Source organism: Oryzias latipes, chromosome 13 (assembly GCF_053564925.1).
Source record: "Oryzias latipes strain Hd-rR chromosome 13, Olatipes_Hd-rR_3.1".
In the NCBI taxonomy this organism is placed as follows: Eukaryota; Metazoa; Chordata; class Actinopteri; order Beloniformes; family Adrianichthyidae; genus Oryzias; species Oryzias latipes.
Genome location: NC_136249.1, coordinates 29,413,748 through 29,438,312, shown reverse-complemented (window position 1 = coordinate 29,438,312; position 24,565 = coordinate 29,413,748). Strand labels below are relative to the sequence as shown.

Sequence of the window (24,565 nt, the reverse complement as noted above, 5' to 3'; positions counted from 1 at the left end):
AAAGTACCACTTCAAAACTGGCTTCTCTACAAAAAGCAAATGCAAGGCTCCAGGAAGGAGTAAACAGACACTGGACTGGCTTTAGTGCTAGTTTGTCTCCAAACAGGAAAAGGATAATAAAACCCTTTTAGGTGAAAGGTTGGTTTAGTCTAACAAAAGGGCTGCAAAATTAAAAAGTGACACTTTAATGAAGGAAATGAAGCTCAGCCAAAGTTCAGTCCAGAAGACACCCGGTTATCATTACTAATCAGCCTCTATCACAGATCATTCCCGTTTCCTGAAAATAATGCCCTTTAATCTGTAAGTTGTGTATCTTGCACTCCTTTCAGTTGTGATTGGGGAACTACTGCTACTTCACCTGAAATTCAACCCTTCTCACTTCCACTAGATGACTCATCCCAAGTCCTTTTTATCGCTGTGCTGAATTCCAGGGAAATTAGCGCCTTGGCTGAAGCATTCTCTGGATTTGCTTCAGGAAGAAAATCCTTCCTCCCACTGTTAAGGTGCTAAAGAATGTCTTGTACTGATTTTTTTAAGGCTATTGTTAAGTCTTCAGTTTGAAATAAATGAAAAAAAGATCTTCAACTAGAAAAATAAGCATTTCTCAAAAGACAATATAAGGGGGAAAATTGCGTCAATATGTGGATTAAATTAAAATAGTACAACACTTTAGGCCCTGTTTTAACAAAAAGTAGCAAAAACAATCCAAACTTCTGTATTTTTGATCGATTATTTTTCAAAAACCTTGTATTTCGTTGTTGGTATATAAGTTCAAAATTGTTCATAACAAAAGTAAAGTAAAAAAAGTTTAAGAAAAAAATTTAACAAAAGTGTGGAATACTTTAAATTGGTGTCTCTGCCTCACATGTAGTAATAGTAATGATTCCTTTTAACAATTTGAATCATATCATAAACAACTAAGATTCTTTCTTATGGGTTTGAGACTAGGACAAAAACAACACAAATCTTTATCTGCAGTGTGCACTATTCTATTTTTTTGAACCAACAATAGTTTAGCTTGCATGTGTGGACTATTTTCATTACATTTAATTTCCATTTACACTTAACTTCTGGAAAAATCATTAATAGAATGGCGAACCTGTTAAAGGCAAAACCCTGGAGACATAAAGACAAAGTGATACTCAGCATCATTAAATACTGACAAAAATACTTGTATTTTCTTGATGGGAAACTTTATCTGCAGGACACAGAACATGATGATATTTTTACTCAGCAATAGCGTTTCTGTATCTTCACCAAACATTGACTACTGAGGGGATATGAAGGGAAATGAAACATTATTTCAAGAAAGAAGGCAGGAGGGGGATGCACTACAGGCTCTGGATAGGGATTCATTGCTGCCTTAAGATAAGAGCTGAGTTGCAGCTCTGGGCTTCCTCAATGAAACACATCCAGGTCTGATAGATGCTTGTGGTGTGGAGCTCCACTGTCAGCCGCGAGACAACAAGGCTAATCCGTCCCTGATGTGACTGTTGGTGAATCAGCACCATTAGGGCTGGCTCAATGGTCTGGAGGAACCACATAAATCCAAAAAAAAAGTCCTGGGCGAGGCTTGGGATTGCCATCAATGTGCTTTTGTTTAACTCCTTGATGTCAAGCTTTTAATTAGACAATACAAAGGCAGTAACAGGTTCTGCACGAAAACAATGGAGCTGGGGCTGCGAACAGAGAACTCTCTCAAATCCGCATGTGAGCAGGATGAACACCCGTGTTTTTATCGGTCTACATGTCCCATGTTTAGATTGGGTGAGGCTATAAATTATAGCTTTTCCCCCCACTACCTTCCAATCTAAAGGGTTATTAGAGGTTACAACTCCACCTAGTGGTGCACAAACAACACAAATAGGAAAACCACAATTTTTCTCGAGTCTGGAGCGCGGTGACAATAGATTAAAAGTTGTGAATCATCTGGGAAGCTCTCCCGTTGAACAGCTGACACACCCAGGAGTCAGTACTCAAACGTATTTTTTAAAGGTTTTATGACAGTATTGGTCAAGATTCAAGCATTTTGGTACAGATGACACAACAGCACATTTAGCATGAAAGAAAATCCGTATTTTTTTCTTTGCACAAGCAAAATGTCAGTATTTTGCACAAGTTTAGATGTTTATTTTCATGACAGGAGGGCAAAGGAAGGTTTTAGTGTTCTGAAAACATCTTTTCAACTTCTTCCATCCAGTCGGAAGGAGACTCTTCCTCAAAGTCCCTGTAGGGAGAAGACAAAACGGCATGTATCGAGTGCAGAATGTCACCTTTTCATTTGATAGTGATTACATCAATTGTAAAACACAAGAGCTTAGGCAGAGTTTAGGTGTAGAGAATAGATCTTTTCTAACTGATTAAAGGTTAAGCAGAATAAACCAGCATGATAGCAAGGAAATAAGCTGCTTTTCATTGTCACAGGCAGGAGAGGAGCAGCTACTGAGATAAGAAAAAGAAGCATTTCAACTAAATCTGGCAAACAAATTATCCAAAATGTACACCAAGAGTAATTCAGTGCCAGATGGGAAAGTTTTTTAGCAGCAGGCAAGATTTTGTGTTGCGACACAGATGGTTAACTGTGGGAAAATACAGTAAAAAAAACAACAACATTCTAACGCAACAATAACACAGAGTCAAAAATTCCTAAAAAGGCTTCAGTTTGAATTGTTTTCAGTGGGAGAGATTTCAGTTTTCTGCAGGTTACAGCATGTTTTGTCACACACAGTTTGGTTCAGCGACATCTTGATGAGACAGTAATCAGAAGTTTGTCCAAAGCTCAATACAAACACAGGAATATTCTTCAGTGCTTCCTGTTCTGCTTAGTAGTCCCTTTCAAGTAATCTTGAAGCTACTTTTTACCCCACCAGTACTAAATAACACCTTTTGTTGCCAACAAAAAAAAAATGTTGACGTTGATTTGATAACAGCCCTGATGCAGGAGCCTGATTCTTATCACATCTCTAACTGTCAAATCCAAGGTAAATTGACCTTAGAGCGTAAAAACTGTTATAACCACTTTGACATCTATGAAATATTTTATACTTTTCTTCAGTCTTCTCTAGTCGGCATTAAAACTACCGTAAACTTTATTCTTCTATGTTTTACTCAGTATTAAAGAGTGTTAAGAAAACTATTCCCATTAATGATCCACTCCAATGAAAATGGTGTTTCTAACAGGTTCTTTTAGCGTTTTTCTGATGATGGAGGACAAATAAGAAAATAAAACTAAAAATCACATTTCTGAGCATTTCTTTATTCAAATCATTGCAAATCAAAAGAAGAATTTTTTTTAAAAAAATCAGCTTTTAGAATATTGTGTTTGTTATGTAGAAAATACACTGGGTGGCTTCTTTTTTTTAGCTAAAAATGGCATCAGAATTAAAAGACTATTATCGGGAACGCTTTTAAAACAGATCAAACGATGATCGGAGTGGGTGTTTAAGCGCAAATCCATAAATTCTTAAACCTGGTAGGTTTATTTTCTTGGCAAAGACAGGACATTTTAAGAAAATACATTACATCCATTTAAAAGAAAGTAATTGTTTGATTAATTCCTGTTTTACCCACAGTATACTCTGTCTTGCGCAGAGATCACTGTCCTTCTTGGACCATATTAATGGACCATATTAATTTAGCTGCATAGGTTGTTAAGATTGTCCTTAATTAATGATCTTATTAAAATAATAAACTAGTATCACTATCTATGCATTTCTCCTTCAGCAGGCGTGGTTTCCTTTCACTTTACCAGGGCTCTGCAACCTTTAACACTAAAAGAGCCACTTGATCCAGTTTCTTATTGACCAAAACGCGCTGACAGCTGCAAAGTCTCACTTCTTCCTTTGGTGCCATTAAGCTATTCATTTATAAAATGTAGCTTATAAATATTTACAATAAATTAATTGTAAAAGGGTTTCTCCATTTTATTTTTCTATGTATAACAATCCTGCGACAGATTGGCGACCTGTCCAGGGTGTCCCCTGCCTTCGTCCACAGGTCGCCGGGATAGGCTCCGGCAGCCACATGACTCCGAAAGGGAATAAACGGAAGAAGATGAATGAATGTAAAACAATTGGAACTTAATTTACAGCAGTGCGTACAAATTCCTTTCCAAATAAAACATACCCAGTGTTAAATAAGATCCTCCCATTGCAGCAGATTTAGTTGAAGAGAAATGCAAGAAATTCAACGATGAGGTGCCGTCACCCTGTTACTCATTTTATCATTGAACATAAACAGAACTGTAAAAACATTTTTTTATCTACCGGTATACATGTAAATGTAATTGTAAATGTATACTTTAAGAACTTTGCCTCTGAACAGAAACGGCATACTATTGTGCAGGAGAAGATAAAAATATGTGCTAATGAGCAGATTCTAATAGCAAACCACTTTCACTAACCTTTTACAATAATTTTGCTCAATTATTGGACATTAAAAAAATGTAAACATAAATAGCAAAACTTATTTAAGAAAGACAACAAACCTAGTCAATTAGTTTGTGTAATTCTAACAAAGAGCCACAAAAGAGGGTTTAAAAGAAACACATATGGATAGTAAATGAAGATAAAAGGTTTGGTCAACATTTATGTTATTTTGTTTCTATGTTAACATTTAAAGTGTTTAATTAAAGAATAATAAACATAATAATAAAAAAAATAATGGTGATTATGTTTGGTCTACATTATATGTATGTGTATTTATAGTGTTCAATAAAAATAAAACAATAATTATAATGATTTTAAAAAATGGTTTGGTCTGCAAAAAATATACAAAAATACATTAATAAATATATCAAACAGGTGTGGTCTGTAGAAATGTTCTTGTTTGGTGACGTCACAACCCACAACACTCGCCGGCGCAGCTGTGAATACAAAGTCATTGCGAACAAGTTCGGCGTGCACAAGACCACCGTGAAAAAGTTTGTGTACTCCTTCTGCAAGTGGATGGTCTCCTCTGTGATTAACCACCTCATCAAAGTGCCCACGGCGAAGGATGCGCGCGCCATTGCGCGCAGGTTTGAAGAGAAGTTCTGCATCCCTCAGGTGGTGGGATGCATCGATCGGACGCATATCCCAGTTTTGCCACCGAGTGATGGATTCAAACACTTTGTAAATCGCAAAAGGTGGCCGTCTTATGTTCTGCAGGCCGTGGCGGATGACATGTGCCGGTGAGCGATTGTGTGTGTGTGGTACTCAAGTCACGTGAGCTGCAGAGAGCAGGAAGTCCTTCAAAGAAATTTGGATTTAAAAGCCAAAACACATCAAAAATATTGTAGGAGTTCGAGATCAACACAGACTTTTATTTTATGTTGTCTAAAACAACTTAGAGGCTGTATTAACCTGGAGAGAAATTTGATGAATTGCCTTGCCCAAGGACACAAATACTAGAAAACATGGGATTTGAACCCCATTTAACTTGTTTAGATAACTGCTGAATCCACCAGCTCCGTCAGAGATGGGCCCACAAGTCCCAAACCACTCTACAACAAACAAATATAGGGCAGAGACAACATTTTAAAGTCCCACTCTGAAAATACGCTAGGTGAGCCACCTGCTCCCCGATCTTCTCCATTCCTATGCATCCATTTGTAGACGGCTAGATCCATGTATGTCTTTGTTTTCCTCGTTCGAGCTGCCATTTGACCCACAACTGCTTGGCTGGATCGCTCCAACATTGCTCGCCATTTTAGTTGCACCTGTCATGTAAGCTAGCGGGAAAGCACGTAAACGGAGGGGTCTCAGGAACGGAGAGGGGAAAGGGGGCGGGGTTGCCCCATGCCAACAGTGCCGCCCACAACTCAGACGCAAAATTCTCATGAACTCTGTAGAAACGACGTCCTACAAAATGACACAGATTTTCAAAATTTTGGCTAAAAAGAACATAATTATGATATAAAAAGACCACTGGAAACACTTTTAAAATAGATCAAAAGATGATCGCTGTGGGTCTTTAAAAATGTCCAAAACAACGTTTATTTAAACTAAGCGAAATAGGATGCAAAAACTCTTAAAACCTGGGATTTAAACACTGATCAACCAGTGAAGATGACTGCTGAACCCACCAACTTCCCCAAACATGGGCATAAAAAATCCCAAACTGCTCTATAAGAACCAAATATAGCAGTGGAGCACCTTACAGACACATGGGCAGGTATATGGAAATTAGCCTGTGGCTATAATCTGGCATCTTTACATTTCATGTTTATTAATATGCATTGTCCCTTTCTCAATAAAGTAAATTAAAATATAAAGAAAAGTAGGCTTAAAATTGCATTTCTGTGTATTTCATAATTTAACTTGTTGTTAATTAGGAGCAGACAAAAACATGCTGTTGAATAAGATCACTGGGGGGGCCACAAGCTCCCTGCCCAAGGCTTTAGCAACAGGAAGGGGGGACAGCACTGCTGCACGTCAACGATCTGGCCCAAAACTTAGACGAAAATTTCTAATGAACTCCTGCTATTCTGCAGAAAGAATGTCCTAGAAAACGATTGTCTGATTGTGGCTAAAAACAAAAAAATCATAATTTAAATAAAAAATAAAAACACTGGGAATGGTTTTTTAAAATAGTTCAAAAGATGATCAGAGTGGGGCCCCAAAATAAACCGCATGGACCTTTTTCCACAAAGGCCAGTTTGAGGGCATCTAGCCAACACTCCAAACCCCCAGAACATCTGAGAGCCTTTAGCTGGTTTTCTGACCGCATCCTCCTGCACACTCACCACCTCAACATTTTTTCCGACCCTTTTCAGGTTTTGGAACATCAACTGTCAGATGCCCGGAAGTACCGCTGATGCAGACGTCCTCAGACAGTCAGCCTTGTATAACCAAGCACACATGTTACCACAGGTAGGCTCTTCCCTGTCACGGAGGAAAGGGCCTTTCGGCCGCACTAACCTTTTGCTAAACTGCCACCATACCACTCATGAACACACCCTCCCACAGACAGATGTGGATTCATACCCCAGTGATGTGTGATGAGAGTTGTGTCTGGGGAGGTACTGGCTCTGTCAGAGTCAGATTTACAAACAAACAAACCCAATATATTAGACATCTACTGATTGAGTTTCATAACAGCACTCTTTTTATAAACATAGCAGGTTTATACTGGACAAAGGGGTTTGTAGTACAGCATGACTCAAAATAACAACTATAACATAGACACCGCACGATGGAAGATGCACTCACACACAAAATTTGCACTAACTGTTAATTGTAAATGAAGTCCATACGCCTCTGCTTCTGGGCTAAAACTTAGCGCAAGCCTCATCCTTTATCTTTTAGTTTTAGAAGTCCCTCAGTCTCATGGAAGATGTGTTGGTCCAGAGCTGGTCATCCATTATTTATTACTTAATGTTTTGATTCAAAGTTTAACATTGAAACATTTTCTAGATTATACTCAACATTTTTGCAGCCAGTCAGAGCAAAACATAAAATACGAAGTCCTGAACATATGGAGTCCTATACTGTTCATAATTAAATAAATAAATATTTAATTAAATAAATAAATATGACGTCATGCAAATACACAATCAACCAATAAATCTCTCATAAATATATAAAAAGATCATGAAATTGTGAAAAACCTGCACACTGATTTTAAATTAGCCATTATATTATGCAATATATTTCATTTTGCTTTAAAAACCTGTTCATTATTTTAAAACAGCATTTTAAAATATTCATCTTTAATCATGTGGAATATTATTATAATTCTGTCTTTTTTTCAGAAGCTCGTATTTCAAAATCAATATTTTCCAAAGTAGCTTTGTTTTTATTTCATGTTGCTGTTTTTCACAATGGCTTTTTTATTTCATGAAGAGCTTTTTCAGGAGAATGAGTCTATCTGTCAATCAGTGAAAGTGGGCGGGGTCTAAACGATTATTGGCTCATCCATGGAAATCGACTCTTATTCCTCGATACCCGCTTAGCGGTGTACCAGTCAGAGAGATTACATATTTCAGCGATATCCGCGCGGCTTTGCTGACATTATAGATCAAATAGAGACAAACAATCTGTCTGCTGCACCAAACATTGACAACTCTGTTTTTGTAGTTTGAGGGTTTGTGTGGACCAAACCACAGAGGAGCTCCGGTTGTCCACGTCTATAAGTCCCCCGTTGAAACACTCCTCATTCTTACGCCATTCACTCATAGCTCACATCGTGCCTCACACTGTGTGTCGGCTCGCGGGAGGCGAGCTGCGCAAAGCGGAACAAGCCTGCTGAGGCCTCCTGAACCTTATATTTTTCTATTTACATTGAGACAATGATTATAATCAGGTCCTCTGATTTTATTTTTCGCTCCCGGGAATATGTTGAACCTTTCCTGCGATGACGTTTCTGACTGTGGTCGGAAAACGCAGCGGAGATCCAGGATTGATTGAGCAATTCTGCAGCCAGGGCTTACTCCATAATCAGGCTCTGTACTTTGGAGGAAACCTTTTTTTACTATTACTTTTCCGGGGGACTGGGCAACAGACCCTTAACTTGCGCTCACACATACACTCTCGCGCTGCCTGGGCGCTCTGATTTACACGTAATTTAAAGACGTAGTTTGACTGCAGGACCTGAAGCAGAGACTCTCTGGGATGATCTCATGAACTCAAACATGGAAACATTGTTATCGTGTGAAACTATTCAAAATGAATAAACCTGATCTTTTAACACTCCATGTACATTGTGCATCCATGCATTGTTACTGAGATAAGCGCAGGCAACCGCTCCATGTGGCTATCAGGCTAAAAACATTAGGTGGTAGCCCCTCCCACACGCGGCATGTTGCATTCATGGAACTCCAGTTCATAGAAGTTTTGTGGAACTCCAACAACCACTCAGCCTAACTCAGACCACTACTAGATGTTCATGAGAAAATGAAAATTGCCGAACCGACCACAAAATCACCCGAATTATGCACACTCGCCCAAAGCCACTTTTGTCCGCAAATGTAGAACAAAAACTGCCCAATTTCGTGTAACACTGTGGATGTGTTGAGGTGCATACTTCCCCTAGTGTTGAGGAGAGTGCATTGCGCCGTCAGGTTTGGTGAAGCATCTTCGATCGATGTAGTCAGGGTGCTGCTGCTCATGTCTGAGTTAAGGAGTAGCCAATCACAAAAGTGTCTCCGCCTTGTCTAGTTTGATTGACAGACAGACACAGTCTCCTGAAAAAGCTCTTCATGAAATAAATACGCCATTGTGAAAAACAGCAACATGAAATAAAAACAAAGCTACTTTGGAAAATATTGATTTTGAAATCCAAGGTTCTGAAAAAAGGCGTAGAATTATCATAATATTCCACATGATTAAAACGAATATTTTAAAATGCTGTTTTAAAATAATGAACAGGTTTTTAAAGCAAAATGAAATATATTGAATGATATAATGGATAATTTAAAATCTGTGTGCAGGTTTTTCACAATTTCAGGATCTTTTTATATATTTATGAGAGATTTATTGGTTGATTGTGTATTTGCATGAGGTTATATTTATTTATTTAATTAAATATTTATTTATTTAATTATGAACAGTATAGGACTCCATATGAACATGACATTCAAAAAGGTAAAAAAAAAGGAAATTTTGTATTTTGTGTGCACAAATTTGCATTTTGTTATCATTTTGTGCACAGCATATAATATATTGTGGGCACAAATTATTATTACGAATTATTATTTTGTTAATATTTATCCACACCGATTAGTATTATGTACAGAAATGAGCATTTTATTAACATTTGTGCACACCAGTTAGGATTTTGTTGGCACAAATGAGAATTGTATTAACATTTGTGCACACCATATATCAGTTTGTGGTAACATAGTATTTTACTAACATTTTTGCACACTAATCAAAATTTTGTTGGCACAAATCAGCATTTTATTAGCATTTTAAGCACATCAATTGGTATTTTAAAAACACAAATAAGTATTTTGTGGCCACACTTATTAGCAGGAATTGATGAGACTAAAAAATAAATTTCTGCACACAAATGAAAATTTGTGTGCACAAAATACAAATGAACTGATGATTTGTGGCCAGAAAAATGTTAATAAAACTCTGATTTGCAGCAACACAATTCTAATTTGTGTGCACAAAAAAAAGCTAATTTGTGGCCGAAATTAGTAATTTGAGGAAACAAGCTTTTTCTTGGATGTCATGTGGAGGGTTCTGTATTAGAATCGCAACTCCAACTGAACTTTCTTAACAATCACCAAAAAACAAATGTGAGCTCATGAGCGCCCTCTACATTTAGGCAGAGCTACTGTCTGCCTTACCTTATGTCTGTCCTTTATGTCAGATTTGAACACTAATTAAATGGCATAAATGGCAGACAAACGTGAAATACATTTCACATTAAATAGAAACTGAAGAGATGTAATAAAAGTCTACACCATATTAAATAAAATTAATAAAACATTAAACTATTACCATTTGCTGAAGTAGCTAAAGATACGGGCTCAGCCCAGTTTAAATGGGCTTAGTCATTATATTAGTCAAATAAACATTCCCACTCCGCAAACCTTTTTTTTTTTATCAAATTCTTGACAATCCTAATTTTTCCATTATATTATTTCTGTCTTCTTCTTTCTCTTTCGGCTTTTCCCATCAGGGGTCGCCACAGCGAATCATCCTTTTCCACCTCACTCTATCATGAACATCTTCTACCCTAACGTTAGCCAACTTCATGTCCTCTGTTAAGACATCCATATATCTCCTCTTTGGCCGTCCTCTTGCCCTCCGGCCAGGCAGCTCCATCTCCAACGTCCTTCTACCAATATATCCACTATCCCTCCTCTGAACATGTCCAAACCATCTCAGTCTGGCTTCTCTGACTTTGTCGCTAACACAGGCAACATGAGCCGTCCCTCTGATGTACTCGTTCCTTATCCTGTCTAACCTGGTCACTCCTAAGGAGAACCTCAACATCTTCATCTCCGCTACCTCCATCTCAGCCTCTTGTCTCTGTCTCACTGCTACCGTCTCTAACCCATAGAGCAGAGCTGGTCTCACCACTGTCTTGTACACCTTTCCTTTGAGTCTTGTTGACACTCTTCTGTCACACAACACTCCTGACACTTTCCTCCAACCGCTCCAACCTGCCTCCACTCGCCTCTTCACCTCTTTTCCACACTCCCCATCACACTGGACTGTTGACCCCAAGTACTTAAACTCCTGCACCTTCTTCACCTCAGCCCCCTGTAACCTAACGCTTCTACCTTGATCCCTCTCGTTCAGACACATGTATTCTGTCTTACTACGACTGACCTTCATGCCTCTTCTTTCCAGAGCAAACCTCCACCTCTCTAGCTGTTCCTCCACCTGCTCTCTACTCTCACTGCAAATTACGATGTCATCCGCAAACATCATTGTCCAGGGAGATTCCTGTCTTACCTCGTCTGTCAGCCTGTCCATCAGCATAGCAAACAAAAAAGGACTCAAAGCTGATCCTTGGTGTAGTCCCACCTCCACCTTGAACTCCTCTGTCTGACCTACAGGACATCTCACCACCGTCATACTACTCTCATACATGTCCTGAACTACTCTGACATACTTCTCTGCCACTCCAGACGACCTCATACAGTACCACAGCTCCTCCCTCGGCACCCTGTCATACGCCTTCTCTAAATCTACGAACACACAATGCAGCTCCTTCTGACCTTCTCTGTACTTTTCCATCAACATTCTCAAAGCAAAAATGGCATCAGTGGTGCTCTTACGGGGCATGAAACCATACTGCTGCTCACAGATCTCCACCTTCTTCCTAAGCCTGGCTTCCACTACTCTTTCCCACAGCTTCATTGTGTGGCTCATCAACTTTATTCCTCTATAGTTGCTGCAGTTCTGCGTGTCACCCTTGTTCTTAAAGATCGGAACCAGAACGCTTCTCCTCCATTCCTCAGGCATCTTCTCACTCTCTAAAATCCTATTGAACAACCTTGTTAGAAATTCCACTGCTGTCTCTCCTAAGCACTTCCATACCTCCACAGGTAGGTCATCAGGACCAACGGCCTTTCCGCTCTTCATCCTTTTCAGAGCCTTCCTAACCTCATCCTTTCCAATCTCTGCTACTTCCTGCTCCACAACAACCACATCTTCCTCCCTTCTTTCCCTGTCATTTTCCTCGTTCATCAGCTCCTCAAAATACTCCTTCCATCTTTTCTGTACACTCTCTTGGGTTGTTAGCACCTTTCCATCTCTGTCCTTAATCACCCTTATCTGTTGCACGTCCTTCCCATCTCTGTCTCTCTGTCTGGCTAGCCTGTACAAGTCCTTCTCTCCTTCCTTTGTGTCTAACCTGTCATATAGCTCATCGTAAGCTTTCTGTTTGGCCTTTGCCACCTCTCTCTTCACTCTACGCTGCGCTTCCTTGTACTCCTGTCTACCTTCCTCAGTCCTTTCTACATCCCACTTCCTTTTAGCCAACCTCTTCCTCTGGACGCATTCCTGTACTTCCTCATTCCACCACCAAGTCTCTTTACCGTCTTTCCTCTTTCCAGATGACACACCTAGCACCTTCCTACCTGTTTCCCTGATAATCTCTGCTGTAGCTTCCCAGTCCTCTGGAAGCTCATCCTGACCACCCAGGACCTGCCTCAACTTCTGCCTAAATTCCTCACAAGTTTCTTCATTCTGTAGCTTCCACCACTTGGTCTTCTTTTCTGTTTTCCCTCTCTTCTTCTTCCTGACCTCCAGAGTCATCTTACACACCACCATGCGGTGCTGTCTGGCTACACTCTCTCCTACCACCACTTTGCAGTCATTAACCTCTCTCAAATGACCTTGTCTACATAGGATGTAGTCCACCTGAGTACTCCTACCTCCACTTCTGTATGTCACTCTATGTTCCTCTCTCTTCTGGAAGTAAGTGTTGACTACAGCCATTTCCATCCTCTTCGCAAAGTCCACCACCATCTGTCCCTCCAGATTCCTTTCCTTCACACCAAACCTGCCCATCACCTCCTCATCACCTCTGTTGCCCTCACCAACATGCCCATTAAAGTCTGCTCCAATAACAACTCTCTCTCCTCTGGGAAAACTCTCTATGACCTCATCCAACTCACTCCAGAATCTCTCCTTCACTTCCAACTCACAGCCAACCTGTGGCGCATACCCACTGACTACATTCACCATCACCCCTTCAATTTCTAACTTTAGGCTCATCATCCTGTCTGAGACTCTTTTCACCTCTAGAACACTGTTTACAAACTCCCCCTTCAGAATCACTCCTACCCCGTTTCTCTTCCTATCAGCACCATGATAGAACAGTTTGTATCCTCCTCCAATACTACGTGCCTTGCTGCCCTTCCACCTTGTCTCCTGCACACACAGTACATCTACCTTCCTTCTCTCCATCATGTCTGCCAGCTCTCTGCCTTTCCCTGTCATTGTGCCAACGTTAAGAGTCCCTATTCTCAAACCTATGTTCCTGCCTTTTCCCTTCTCTCTCTGGCCACGGACCCTTCTGCCTCCCTTCTTTCTTCGACCAACAGTAGTCAAATTTCCACCGACACCCTGTAGGTTAACAGCATCGGTGGCGGTGGTTGTTAACCCGGGCCTCGACCGATCCGGTATGTCTAAAGTGTTGTTGATGATTCGCATGGTTATTTTGGCAATTTTTACGCCGGATGCCCTTCCTGACGCAACCCTCTCTATTTATCCGGGCTTGGGACCGGCACAGAAGTAACTGGCTTGCAACCCCTGTGGCTAGATTCATTATATTATTTCTGTAGTGCAGGTTATTTAATTAGGAACTGACCAATCAGATTCCCCAATAAGTGTGGTCTCACGTTCGAAATTTCCTGTAGACAACTTTCAAGTGGTAGGGGTGTGGCTTTCCAACAAGCTCACTCCTGATTGGTGGAATGGTTGCCATAGAAATGGTGACTCCCTACAGTGACTGGTGATTGATCTGACACGGTGGCATCTGCATGACATAAAAATAGAGACTGAATTGACATTATTTATTTTAAGCCAGAATTAAGCCAATTTCTATGGGAGACATCACACTCACTCGGTCCACTTCTCTAATAGTGCATCTAACTGAACTGGAAATAGAATTTTAAGCATAGAAATAATTAGAACTATACATGTAAATTGCATTTGTAGTACAGATTAGTGGACGCCTATTTATTTTATCAATATTACGTTTACTAATATGGCAGGTGAAGACGGTGGCAGGTGAGGCACATCCCTGCCACAGCCACTTACATTTTATTTTGGTATTTTAATATTTTTTTTAATGTTTTTTTGTTGTTGAAGGAACCCAAAGAAATCAGTGGAACCTCAGTCAACCTTTTCCTTCTAGGCGACGCGGCATATCCTCTTTTAGACTGGCTCATCTCGGACTACACTCCATCCCCACACTTGACCGCGGAGCAGGAGTCCTTTAACGCCTATCTGAGGTCCGCCAGGACGACGGTGGACATTGCCTTTGGGAAGCTGAAGTCTCGCTGGAGAGTGCTGCTCAGGAAATGCGATTTCCACTACACATTCATACCCTACGTCATCGCCACTTGTTGCGCACTCCATAACTTCTGCGAAGCCGAAGAGGAGGGCTTCAGCCCCGCGTGGACGGAGGAAGCAGCACGAATGGAGCGCCGGATGCCACAGCCAGATGTTTGCTCGTGCAGCGAATCGGAATGCTCCGATGGTCAAAAAGTCAGACTTGCTTTAACAGAATATTTGAGAGCAAATGTTCCTCTGCACAAGTCAGAGTTTTGAAGAATTTTGTAATGAATAGACACAAAAACGTTTTTTTTTGTTTTTTATTCACAGTATTGTAAAAAATAAATAAAAAGTCTTTAAAAATTTTTTTAAATCAATCAATGACCTCCTGCTTAATCTCCTCGGCTAGTGGTTCTCCATGTCGCACGTGGACCTCCTGGTCTGACATCTGTGATGTGTCCAGCGACGGCGATGGCTGCAGGCTGTGAATCGTTTCCACCAGAGCGGACACCACGCCTGCATTGCTTTGGAGGATGCTGTTCACCAGCCGCTCCTCGCGCTCCTGGCTCTGCTGGATGTACTCCATCCAGGTGTTCTGCATCTGCTGCATCCTTTGAAAGAGCTGCTCCAGATCTGATGCTTGGCGCCTCCTCCTTCCAGGTAATGTGATTTTGGGTGTTGCTGCTTAAAAAAAAAAAAAGTTTATAGGGATTTCATTATTTGGATTTGCCGAAGGAAGTAATGTGATATGCAACAATTTTTCTCATTGGATAAAAAAACTTTGCAGGAGAATAAAAGATACAAAAACATTTGTGTGTTTTCTTTTTTTGGTGGAAGCCAAATAGTTTAAATGTCCCACTCCAATCATCTTTATCACTGTAAAAGTGATGTGTTAATTAGGATTATGCCATTTTTCGCCAAAATAAAAAAACAAAAAAACTGTATTTTTCTGGGCGATAGTTTCTGCAGAAGGCAGGGGTCCATAAAAAAATCCAAGGACTCTGGGTGCAGAGTAAGCCTGCTCTCATTTCCCATCATCCCATTGTTAATAGTTTGTCCCGCTAGCTTACAGCCCCTCAAAACCCAAACCTAACATGACTGGTGCAACAAAAATAGTTTTTTTGTTGGGTTTTGAGCCAGACGCCAGCTCAGACTGAGACAAGGAAAACGAGCATCGTCTGTAAGGGGAATGAAACTGAGCAGGGAGCTTGTGGCCCACGAACTGTGGCCACTATGTCACAACTACAGGATTTTCCAACGTTCATTTTTTTCGTCCACTCCTGATTTACACCGATTTGTATAAAGAAATAATCAAAAAAAATCTTCATCTAATTTTTCTTAATAAAAGGTGTCCTCCATCAAGAGACAAATGTTTAAAAATACGATTTTCATTGGAGTGGGTCCTTGACCAAACTGAGGAGCTCACCTGAAACCGGAGGTGTAAACCCGATGTCTACGCCGTCTTCAGTGCCTACAGGCAGCGGTCGACATCCCAGAAGCTCCTCCAGGGTGCTGAAGAAGGGGCAGGCCGCCGGACCGTTGTCGTCTGTGTCGTTTTTTTTCTTAGCGCTGTAGTAGGCCTGCTTCAGGTGCTTCCAGCGGACGCGAATCTGCTCCGGTGTCCTAAAATCCCGCACCTTCCAGCTGGTCGGCCACTTTTCGAAACAAGACGCCATTGCGCGTTTTCCAACCGTCCATGTACTTCAAAATGTTCAGCTCTTTTAACTGACCGAGCATGTATTCCGTCTCTTCGTCGGTCCAGAAATGTAGAGATTTCGCCATAGTTGTTGTCAATATTTTTATACGTCACTTCCGGGTCAGACCGCGCGGACTGTCCCCCCCCTTTTTTTCCTTTTTTCTTGTTTTGGCCCGGGATGCAATTATTATGATACAATAATATTATTTACATTTTCTGTTCTAAATTTTTGAATAACCTCGTCAAATCATATTTATATCATGATTTAATAAATATAATTTATTAAATATATTATAAATGTATATGTATAATTTCTTATACATTTTTTATATTGTCATTTTATTTATATCTTTCTTCCACTTTTGGCTTCTCCCATCAGGGGTCGCCACAGCGAACGAGTCGCATGGTAAATTTGGCAATGTTTTACGCCGGATGCCCTTCCTGACACAACCTTCTCAAACCGGGCTTGGAACCGGCAGAGGTAGAGAAGGGAACAGGGAGCAGCCCGGAGTCGAACCCGGGTTTCACGGATGGAAGGCGCCGCAAACCAGCACGAGCTAAACTGGCTTTTATTTATATAGTATTTATTATTTAATTTATATAATTTATAATTTCTTGTTAATATAATAATTTGATTTAAATTTATTATAAATCAAGCTCAGCATGTCTTTAGTTAATGATCACTTTATTTAACTAAGCAAATGTGATTAAAGTTTTTTTTTTCAATAAAACAATCAATTATAAGTCTGTTTTTTCAAATAAAAAGTCTTTAAAATAAAATGCCACAATTTTTTAAAGACCTACTGAGATGAAAATGGCATTTTGGTGTTTTTAACATTTTTTGTGGCCTTTTTCTGACGATACATGACTGATATTAAGAAGATTAATCTCAAATGGCATTTAGTACTATTTATATTTTGAAATCATTGTGAATCAGGAGCAGTAAAATAAAAATATTTTCATTTTGGCTAAATATATGTATTTTCCTATTATTTAACAATCACTGTGGGTGCTTTTAAAGTAGCTTAAACGATGATTACACTGGGTCTTCAAAATATTTCCATACGTAGAAAAAAAAGTGCATTTTACATCTTTAGCCAATTTGAGCACAAACATACTACATATCAACAGTTGAGCAAACGCCAGCAAAACTATAATCTTCAAACTAATAAAACATGTAGCAGGATATAAAATAAAATAATAAAATAATAATAAAATAAAAATAAAAACTATTCATAAATGTATGTATAACCTTACATATGGTTTAGGAATCTATTGATCATAAATTTCTTTCCTTTTTTAGATTTTTTTAATATAAAATAAGATTTGAGGTGACACTAAGGTGCACCAAGAACAGTTGCTACCTCTCTGGTCTTTCTATAAGGTGAATTAACTGGTATATGTAGTATTGTGTGGGAGTAACTCTTACGTGTCTTCATCATCGGAGCGTGGCTTACGTCTGTCCTCATCTACAGCCACCCCTGGGTCAGGGCCATCACTTTCATCACCCTGTGGTTGGGAGAGGGGTCCCATCAGAGGATTGTTGCCTAAAAATCAAATTATGGAAAATAATTTAGACCTTTAGCCCATGTACAACTGTGGCAGTGTATTTTGGAGAATTTTAAGGGTAAGTTTGCTGTTGGTCAAGATCATAAAATGAGAAAAATCTCCACTATGGTTTATTTTATTAAATGTATTAAGGTAGCAGGATTTAGGATATTAACTGTCATTGTTTTCTCGTTTGAAGGGACTTGGACAACTTGCATTAATTGATGTGATTATTTTAAAAGATATTTTTTAATATAATTGAGCCCTGTACAAGACTACTGAAAATTAAAAATGGAATTGCAAAGACATCAACACGACTAAATTATTGATGCAGGCCAATATTAATAAGCGATGCTTTATAAAGAAACACTGACAACAATTTAACTTATGTTATAACTTTGATTTTTAGGGTCTTAATGAGGTTATTTTTTTATTTTATTATACTCTGACTTCAATTTTAGAACGGGAAGGAAGTGTGTACTTTCTTCTTCATATTGACAGTAGAAAAACATAACAAACCTGTTGTGTTTATTAAATATGTGCTGAAAGCTCTGTTCAGCTGGGCTTTCTCCAGAATACTCAGAAGCTTTTGGGGAGGATCCTTGTCCCACAGTCTCCTCTGCCGTCTGTCGACCGGCTCCTCTGACTTGACTGCAAAAACAGGAAGACGGTATCCTTGTAACCAGCTTCATTCTACAAAGGTTTGCTTTATTATTTTCAGGAAATATAAATGCCACGGCTGTCATACTTCCATGTATTGAACTAGATGACGCCATGCTGTCTGATGAAAGGAGGCTGGCGTTGGCCAACGCCTGCAGCACGCTGTCCGGTGGATCCGTCGTCCACTGCTTTCTTGCGCCAGGCTTTTTGCTTTCACAACAGGTTTTAGGTAACTCCACAGCCGCTGCATTCAGTTAATGAGTAATTCTGCATTAATTTCTATTTATTGCAATTTAGTTTATTGTACTGAGTCAACTCTACCTCCAAATACTGATGTTCTTTGTAAGCTCTTGTCTCCCAGAAACTGAGCCACCTTCTCCCCCTCCTCTCTGTTCCATCTACCAGGACGTCTGCCATCTTTAGCTTTTTCTATGGCCTGGAAAATATTTGAAGCAAAACGTTAAAGACTGAACCAGCAACTGCAAGTTCAGGGTCAGGCTCCGCACAGAGAAGAGGAAGTTATTCATATAGAATTTGAAGAAATCTCTGTGTGTTTGGAGAGAAACCTGAGATTGGTCTATTAATGGTCTTGATTTTCAAATAGCACAGGTTTTAAATGTCTTTTTAGTGACATGAAATTAAGTCAAGACAAACAGGAAGCTGCTGTTTTTCACCTGTGAGGGCAGGTGTGAGCGAAGCAGTTTGGATACCCGGTGAGAAGTCAAGATGGTTTGCACAGACGGCCTATCTTTTGGGTTTGTCTTAAATATTTGCTTCATCAAGTGGAGCAGCTCGTACGGCAAGTGCCTAGGGAGTGGTGGGTATGCCCCCCGACACACCTTCAAAATAAGGCTTTTCCAGCTAGAGGCCTGAAACTGGAACACAGAAAACAAGTGTAAGGATATTGGAGAAAACAAAAACATCAGAGCTTGTCAAAACACACCACAGGTATTTAAACTCAGCTGAAAATACTGGCCCTCCTTTCATTGACGGTTACTGTGCTCTAACATGATTAAACACAACAGCACATGGCTAACTTCTGGAGACAGTCAAGCTTGTGGGACACAAAGTAAGCAAAGCAGGGGAAGTACCGGGTGTTGCAAAGCGCAAAGCTCGTAAAGGACGCAGCCCAGTGACCACACATCACTGAAAAACACAGAAAACACAGAGGAGGTTACTGACTCTCATCAGACTCCATCATCTACTGGAACACAAAACTGCATAGGTTACAGCCACAAGGCCAAGCTGAGGACTCACTCAAACAAACATTGCAATTTTTTTCTGCGTAGAAATTGAAAGAATGAAAATTGATCAAAAAAAGAAACAACATTTATTTGATTGAGTTACACAATGTAGCTCCCCAATTTCCCAATAATATTAGGATCAACTAAGAAGTTAGTGGTTCTTTTTTTTTAACTTTCACATATATATATATATATATATATATATATATGGCCTTTATTCTTTCTAACTTCAAAATTTTTCTTACTTCCTTATTTTGAAATAGCTTTTATTCTCATGATTATTTTTTATCTTCCATATTAATGTTTAGTTAATCACTATATGCACATTACCAACATGTTCTTATTTTGTATTTATTGTTTTTGCATGTGTTTATATTTTGTACACATTATCCTTTTGCACTGATATTGAGACTGCTTTTAGTCGCGATGTACAAGTAGATAGAGACAATAAAGCCATATCTCATTTTATCTTATTTTATAAACGAATCCCACTTTGTGTTTGACTTACTTATTGCATTTAAAATGGACTAATTTACCTTTTTTTGAAACTTACACAAATCAACTGTTGCAAAGGGGAAAAGCTGCAAGAATCAAGGTATTGTTAATATTTTTGTTAACATAGTAAAAGATCCCAATCTGACTGCAAACACAAAAATGTATTATTTTTTGTGCAACGTTTTGAGGCATTTGGTTTCCAGCTGCTCTTTGGCTTTTGGTTAATCCTTTCTGGAGTAAAACTAACATTTTCTGCATTCAGCATCAGTAGTACTCCATTCATGCTCCCATAACCAGTAGCTGAAATACTTCAAGCCATACTAAGATGGTAAATACTTGTATAGCGATTTCTTTCAAGCTGTTCATGCACTAACTACATTTAGATATTTTAATTCCACTTCCCTAAACAAAAATGTAGAAAGTGTTGCAATACATTTCCTCATTTGTAATTTTTAGATTCTTAAAAAACAAAATAAGATAAAAAATATTTTGTGCAACACACCTTTTATTGTTGTATGGCTTGTTGTCCCAGATTTCTGGTGCCACATAATACGGTGTCCCAACATATGCATGAGCGTACGCCTTTGAGCTGCAACAAATCACAGATTCGAGACAGAAAAAACAGTAACTATGTAATTTACGGTCTAAAAATGCAGCAGCCTCATGAGCGGTACGGTCCAGTTTAGAATGGATTAGGTGAGCTTTTGCTTTTAAAGTTGGACCGTCACGATGCATATGGGGTGTGGATGACTGCTTTGTGTCATAATACTGTGACTACAGCAACAGTGATCCAGCCTGACTCTGAATCACGCTATTGCCAAGGATGGCAAGGAGCATTTGTATTTCCAGTGCTGACCAGGCATTGCTGTTTGTTGCAGGCATCTTTTACCGATAAAGATTGACTAAAAGACAAAAAATTGAATGCTGGGAAATGTTGGCTTTGTCTTAATGACCTTCTGCCAATCAGCGGAAGGTAGCTCCGCCCTAACCGTTCCTTTCCATTTTTCTTTGTCATACAACCAAAAGTAGTACGGTTTGATGTACCTGTTTAGAACACAAGCAGAACCAAAGTCCCCGAGCTTGACTGAGCCATCACCTGTCAGAAAAATGTTCTGGGGAAAAAAAAGCGCAAATAGTGAAGTTAAAATCTTTACATATTGTGTAGAAGAGATGTTGATGCCCTCTCTTTTTTACCAAGATAATTACATGAATGAAACTAAAGTGATTGATATGGTCATATATTTAGTCTGTGCTACATCTACAGATAAAACTATAAGTAGTTACTGTCAAACTCACAGTACAGTACCTTGGACTTTAAGTCTCTGTGCAGGACTCTCTTGTCATGGATGTGCTGGGCACCGGCACACATCTGAGCAAACCATCTCAATATCTGGGAAATTCTCCGTGGTTATTATAGGAGCACAAATAGGAACTTTTTTTGTGTGCGTTCAAGACTTACATTTTCAGTGCAGAAGTTGGTCGCTTTCTGTTGCTGAATCCTCTGGAGAAGATCTCCTCCACTGCAGTACTCCATAACAATACACAGGAGGTCAGTCACTGAAGAACAATCACGTTTTTAACTCTGCAACTCAAATCCAAAACACTTTAAAAGAATGAAAGTGAAGATTATTACTCTCAAATGCCTCCCTAAAGGCCACTATGTTGGGATGTTTCATTCTTGACAGGAGGATGGCTTCTTTTCTTGAATCCCTCAACTTGGACTCATTCTATAAAACAGAAAATAAATTATTTACTTTTGGGAGGCAGAATGAGATTTAAAAGTCTCAATTCTTTCATATTTTTCACGGTGATTTTTTTGTACGTACCTTTGGCAGCTGGATTTCCTTGACTACATATTTTTCCTGAGTGCTTATCCATTGAACTAACACGGCCCGACCGAAAGAGCCTTCCCCGACGACCTTAAGCTGCGTGTATTTCTCCATTGAGCCTCTTCAAAAGCTCACATATAGACAAAGAGGGGGCTAGTAAAGACAAACATGAGCAAAAAAGCTAAAAGTTGACCATATTTCTTTTATAATTTTGAGACTTATTTTTAGGTTTTAGTCATAAAAATGGAACATTTATCATCCATACACCGGGAGAATGTAGCAAATCCTCCGGCGGCGTGGTTGTCTTCTACTTCCTGTTATTGTATGACGTCAGACATGTCAGTACTGCGCATGACTGCCACTAGATGGAAGCATATCACAACTTCTGAACTCAAAAAAGGTTTAAGTTCGATTTTATAATTAGATATTAGCTATTTAAGCTTCATATGAAGTTATGACATAAGTATATTTTTTATGAAGTTGTTTTATTTTTAGCTGTAGCTTGTTCGTTTCATTCTGTTCCAAAATACACAATAATTAATGACGATGTATGACAGTTTTATATAATATCAATACAATTTATGCAATTAAAGTGAGCAAAATAAAAGAGATATAAAAACACCCTTTTCATCATCATTCTATATAATAAAATAATCAAGAGTATAATAAATTATCCTAATATGACCAAAATGCTATCTAAATTTTAAATTGATTTTTTAAACATACTATTATATGTATGTGTTGCTCACTGGTACATTCAAATAAATAATGAAATACTTCATGTGTTATGATTAAATTTCCTAACAATGTGGTTTAAACCTTGATTCTGGGTTACAGTTTGATTTTGGTTTGAAATGATTTGTGTATTACAATTCATCAATCAAATCAAATCAAAATTACTTTATTTTTCCAATAGAAACTTCCTTTGCTGGTGTTACTCAGAGCAGAGACAAACAATCATCAGTAATATTAACTCATTAAAACACACAATACATGCTCAGTCCTGCTAAAGCAACCAAATGAAAAGTGTATTAAAAAAACTACAAATAATCTTTTTTTTTTGCTGCTAAGCAAGCAGCAATGACGAAAAACCTTTTAGTTAGTTTTTACTGAGGCGCAGTGTAATGTAATAAAACAATAACTTTTATATTCTTTTTAAATTGAGCACAACACATGTTTGATTCTTTCAATGTAAACACACTGGTATGCAGGACGTATGCAACTATTCACTGTACCAACGATTTGGTTCAATGCATGGTGTAACACACGGTTTGGTTTTAAACCAAAAGAATTGTGACATCCCTGATGCTTAGATAAAATGCCTTGTGGATAAGAGGTGAAACATCTTCAACTGTGAAAACCAAGTCCAGATGACAACCTTTAAACCTACTACTGTGATGGAATCTACCTAGATGAATGAGAGTCTTCATAGAAACAGTATAGATGTTTGCATTCATCAATAAGCACTTGATTTTGTTACTTGTAAAGAATCTATCTGATCAGAACCGGATGACGAAAACTATAAAATGAAATAACTCAGTTGGGGTGGGATTATATAAACTTGCTTCTTACCACTCCTTTTCAAGCAATGAATCAAGCTCTACTTAACTTCAGATAATGATCACTATATTTAATTAAGCAAATGTGACTTAAGTGTGTCTTCATTTTTGTTTGTCTGTTTTTTTCTATGCATTTCATCATTTCTGTTATAAGTTTGATAAATCTGTTTAGTTGTTTTATTGTATTGACTACAATTAATGATTGAAATAAAAAGCAATCAAATCAAATCAAATGTGCATGGTAATTTTAAAAAGCTTTGTTGTTGTTATTTGTTCTTGCAACAAACACTTCTTCTTTTAGCATACATTAAAATAGTTTAGCCCAAAAATCGCACTGACATTGAAAATAAGTACAGGCCACATCTTTTGCTAAGATAACAGGTAAAACAAAAACAAAAAAGAAAGAAAAAATACTTCTGTAGTGGTTTTAGTCAGCATTGTTTATGGTTCTTATATAGAACTTAACCTTGACGTGAGGAAAGAGATGTGTTTCTTTTTAATGGGGGGGGGGGGGGGGGGGGGAAGACACATAGGAAATGAAAAGAATTTTTCCAGCCTCAGGGTCAAAGCTTGGGTGTGGAGGTACAAAAAACTGACTGCAAAGGAATGCAGTGAGGTTATATGAAATGTTTTACAATAGATGCACACTTCTGCTAAACACGAGTGGGTTTACAGACCAACTCCATGTATTCTACATTGAAATAAGGCTCTGGAGAATTTTATGTTACCCTGAACAGTCTGAAATTGGATACAAAAATGAATTTATAAATGAAACATTAGAAGAACTAAAAAATAAAAACACCAAGCCATCATTTTCCAAAGTGCAATTTTTTTACCACACAGTTGAAGAATGCTCTTCACAGTATGAGGAGCTTTAAATTCACATCACGTAACACTTTTTTTCCAGACACAGTTAGTATGTTTACTGGTAAACTCTAGACTATTTGTTGAAAATGACCTCAACTTGAGTCCTTAGGTTCAGTCAAATTATTACCCCTCGTGCTTTAATGTTGTTTTTGCTATAATATTATGACCAGATATTTGTGTATTTACCTCATCAGTACCTGTTGTGACATGTTCAAACAGA

General features: G+C 38.7%; 1 protein-coding gene across 2 annotated transcripts; it reads right to left on the bottom strand.

The window, feature by feature from the left end:
- Positions 1-1,983: 1,983 nt before the first annotated feature.
- On the bottom strand, positions 1,984-22,269 carry nek3 (NIMA related kinase 3). 2 transcript variants are annotated; one of them, XR_013659642.1, is made up of 15 exons: positions 22,185-22,269; positions 21,917-22,072; positions 21,724-21,817; positions 21,550-21,647; positions 21,397-21,480; positions 21,135-21,202; positions 20,593-20,679; positions 19,443-19,497; positions 19,026-19,226; positions 18,673-18,787; positions 18,440-18,595; positions 18,211-18,342; positions 17,573-17,690; positions 15,874-16,102; positions 14,993-15,131 (listed from the first exon to the last, which is right to left on the bottom strand). XR_013659642.1 is itself a non-coding variant. In XM_023961811.2 (14 exons), the coding sequence occupies exons 2-14, from the start codon at positions 22,031-22,033 to the stop codon at positions 2,161-2,163; spliced, it is 1,392 nt and encodes a 463-aa protein (XP_023817579.1). In that variant the 5' UTR covers positions 22,034-22,072; positions 22,185-22,269; the 3' UTR covers positions 1,984-2,160. The 2 variants fall into 2 exon arrangements, 1 of the variants encoding a protein (XP_023817579.1); XM_023961811.2 differs by lacking the exons at positions 14,993-15,131; positions 15,874-16,102 and adding an exon at positions 1,984-2,227.
- Between the last annotated feature and the right edge of the window lie 2,296 nt (positions 22,270-24,565).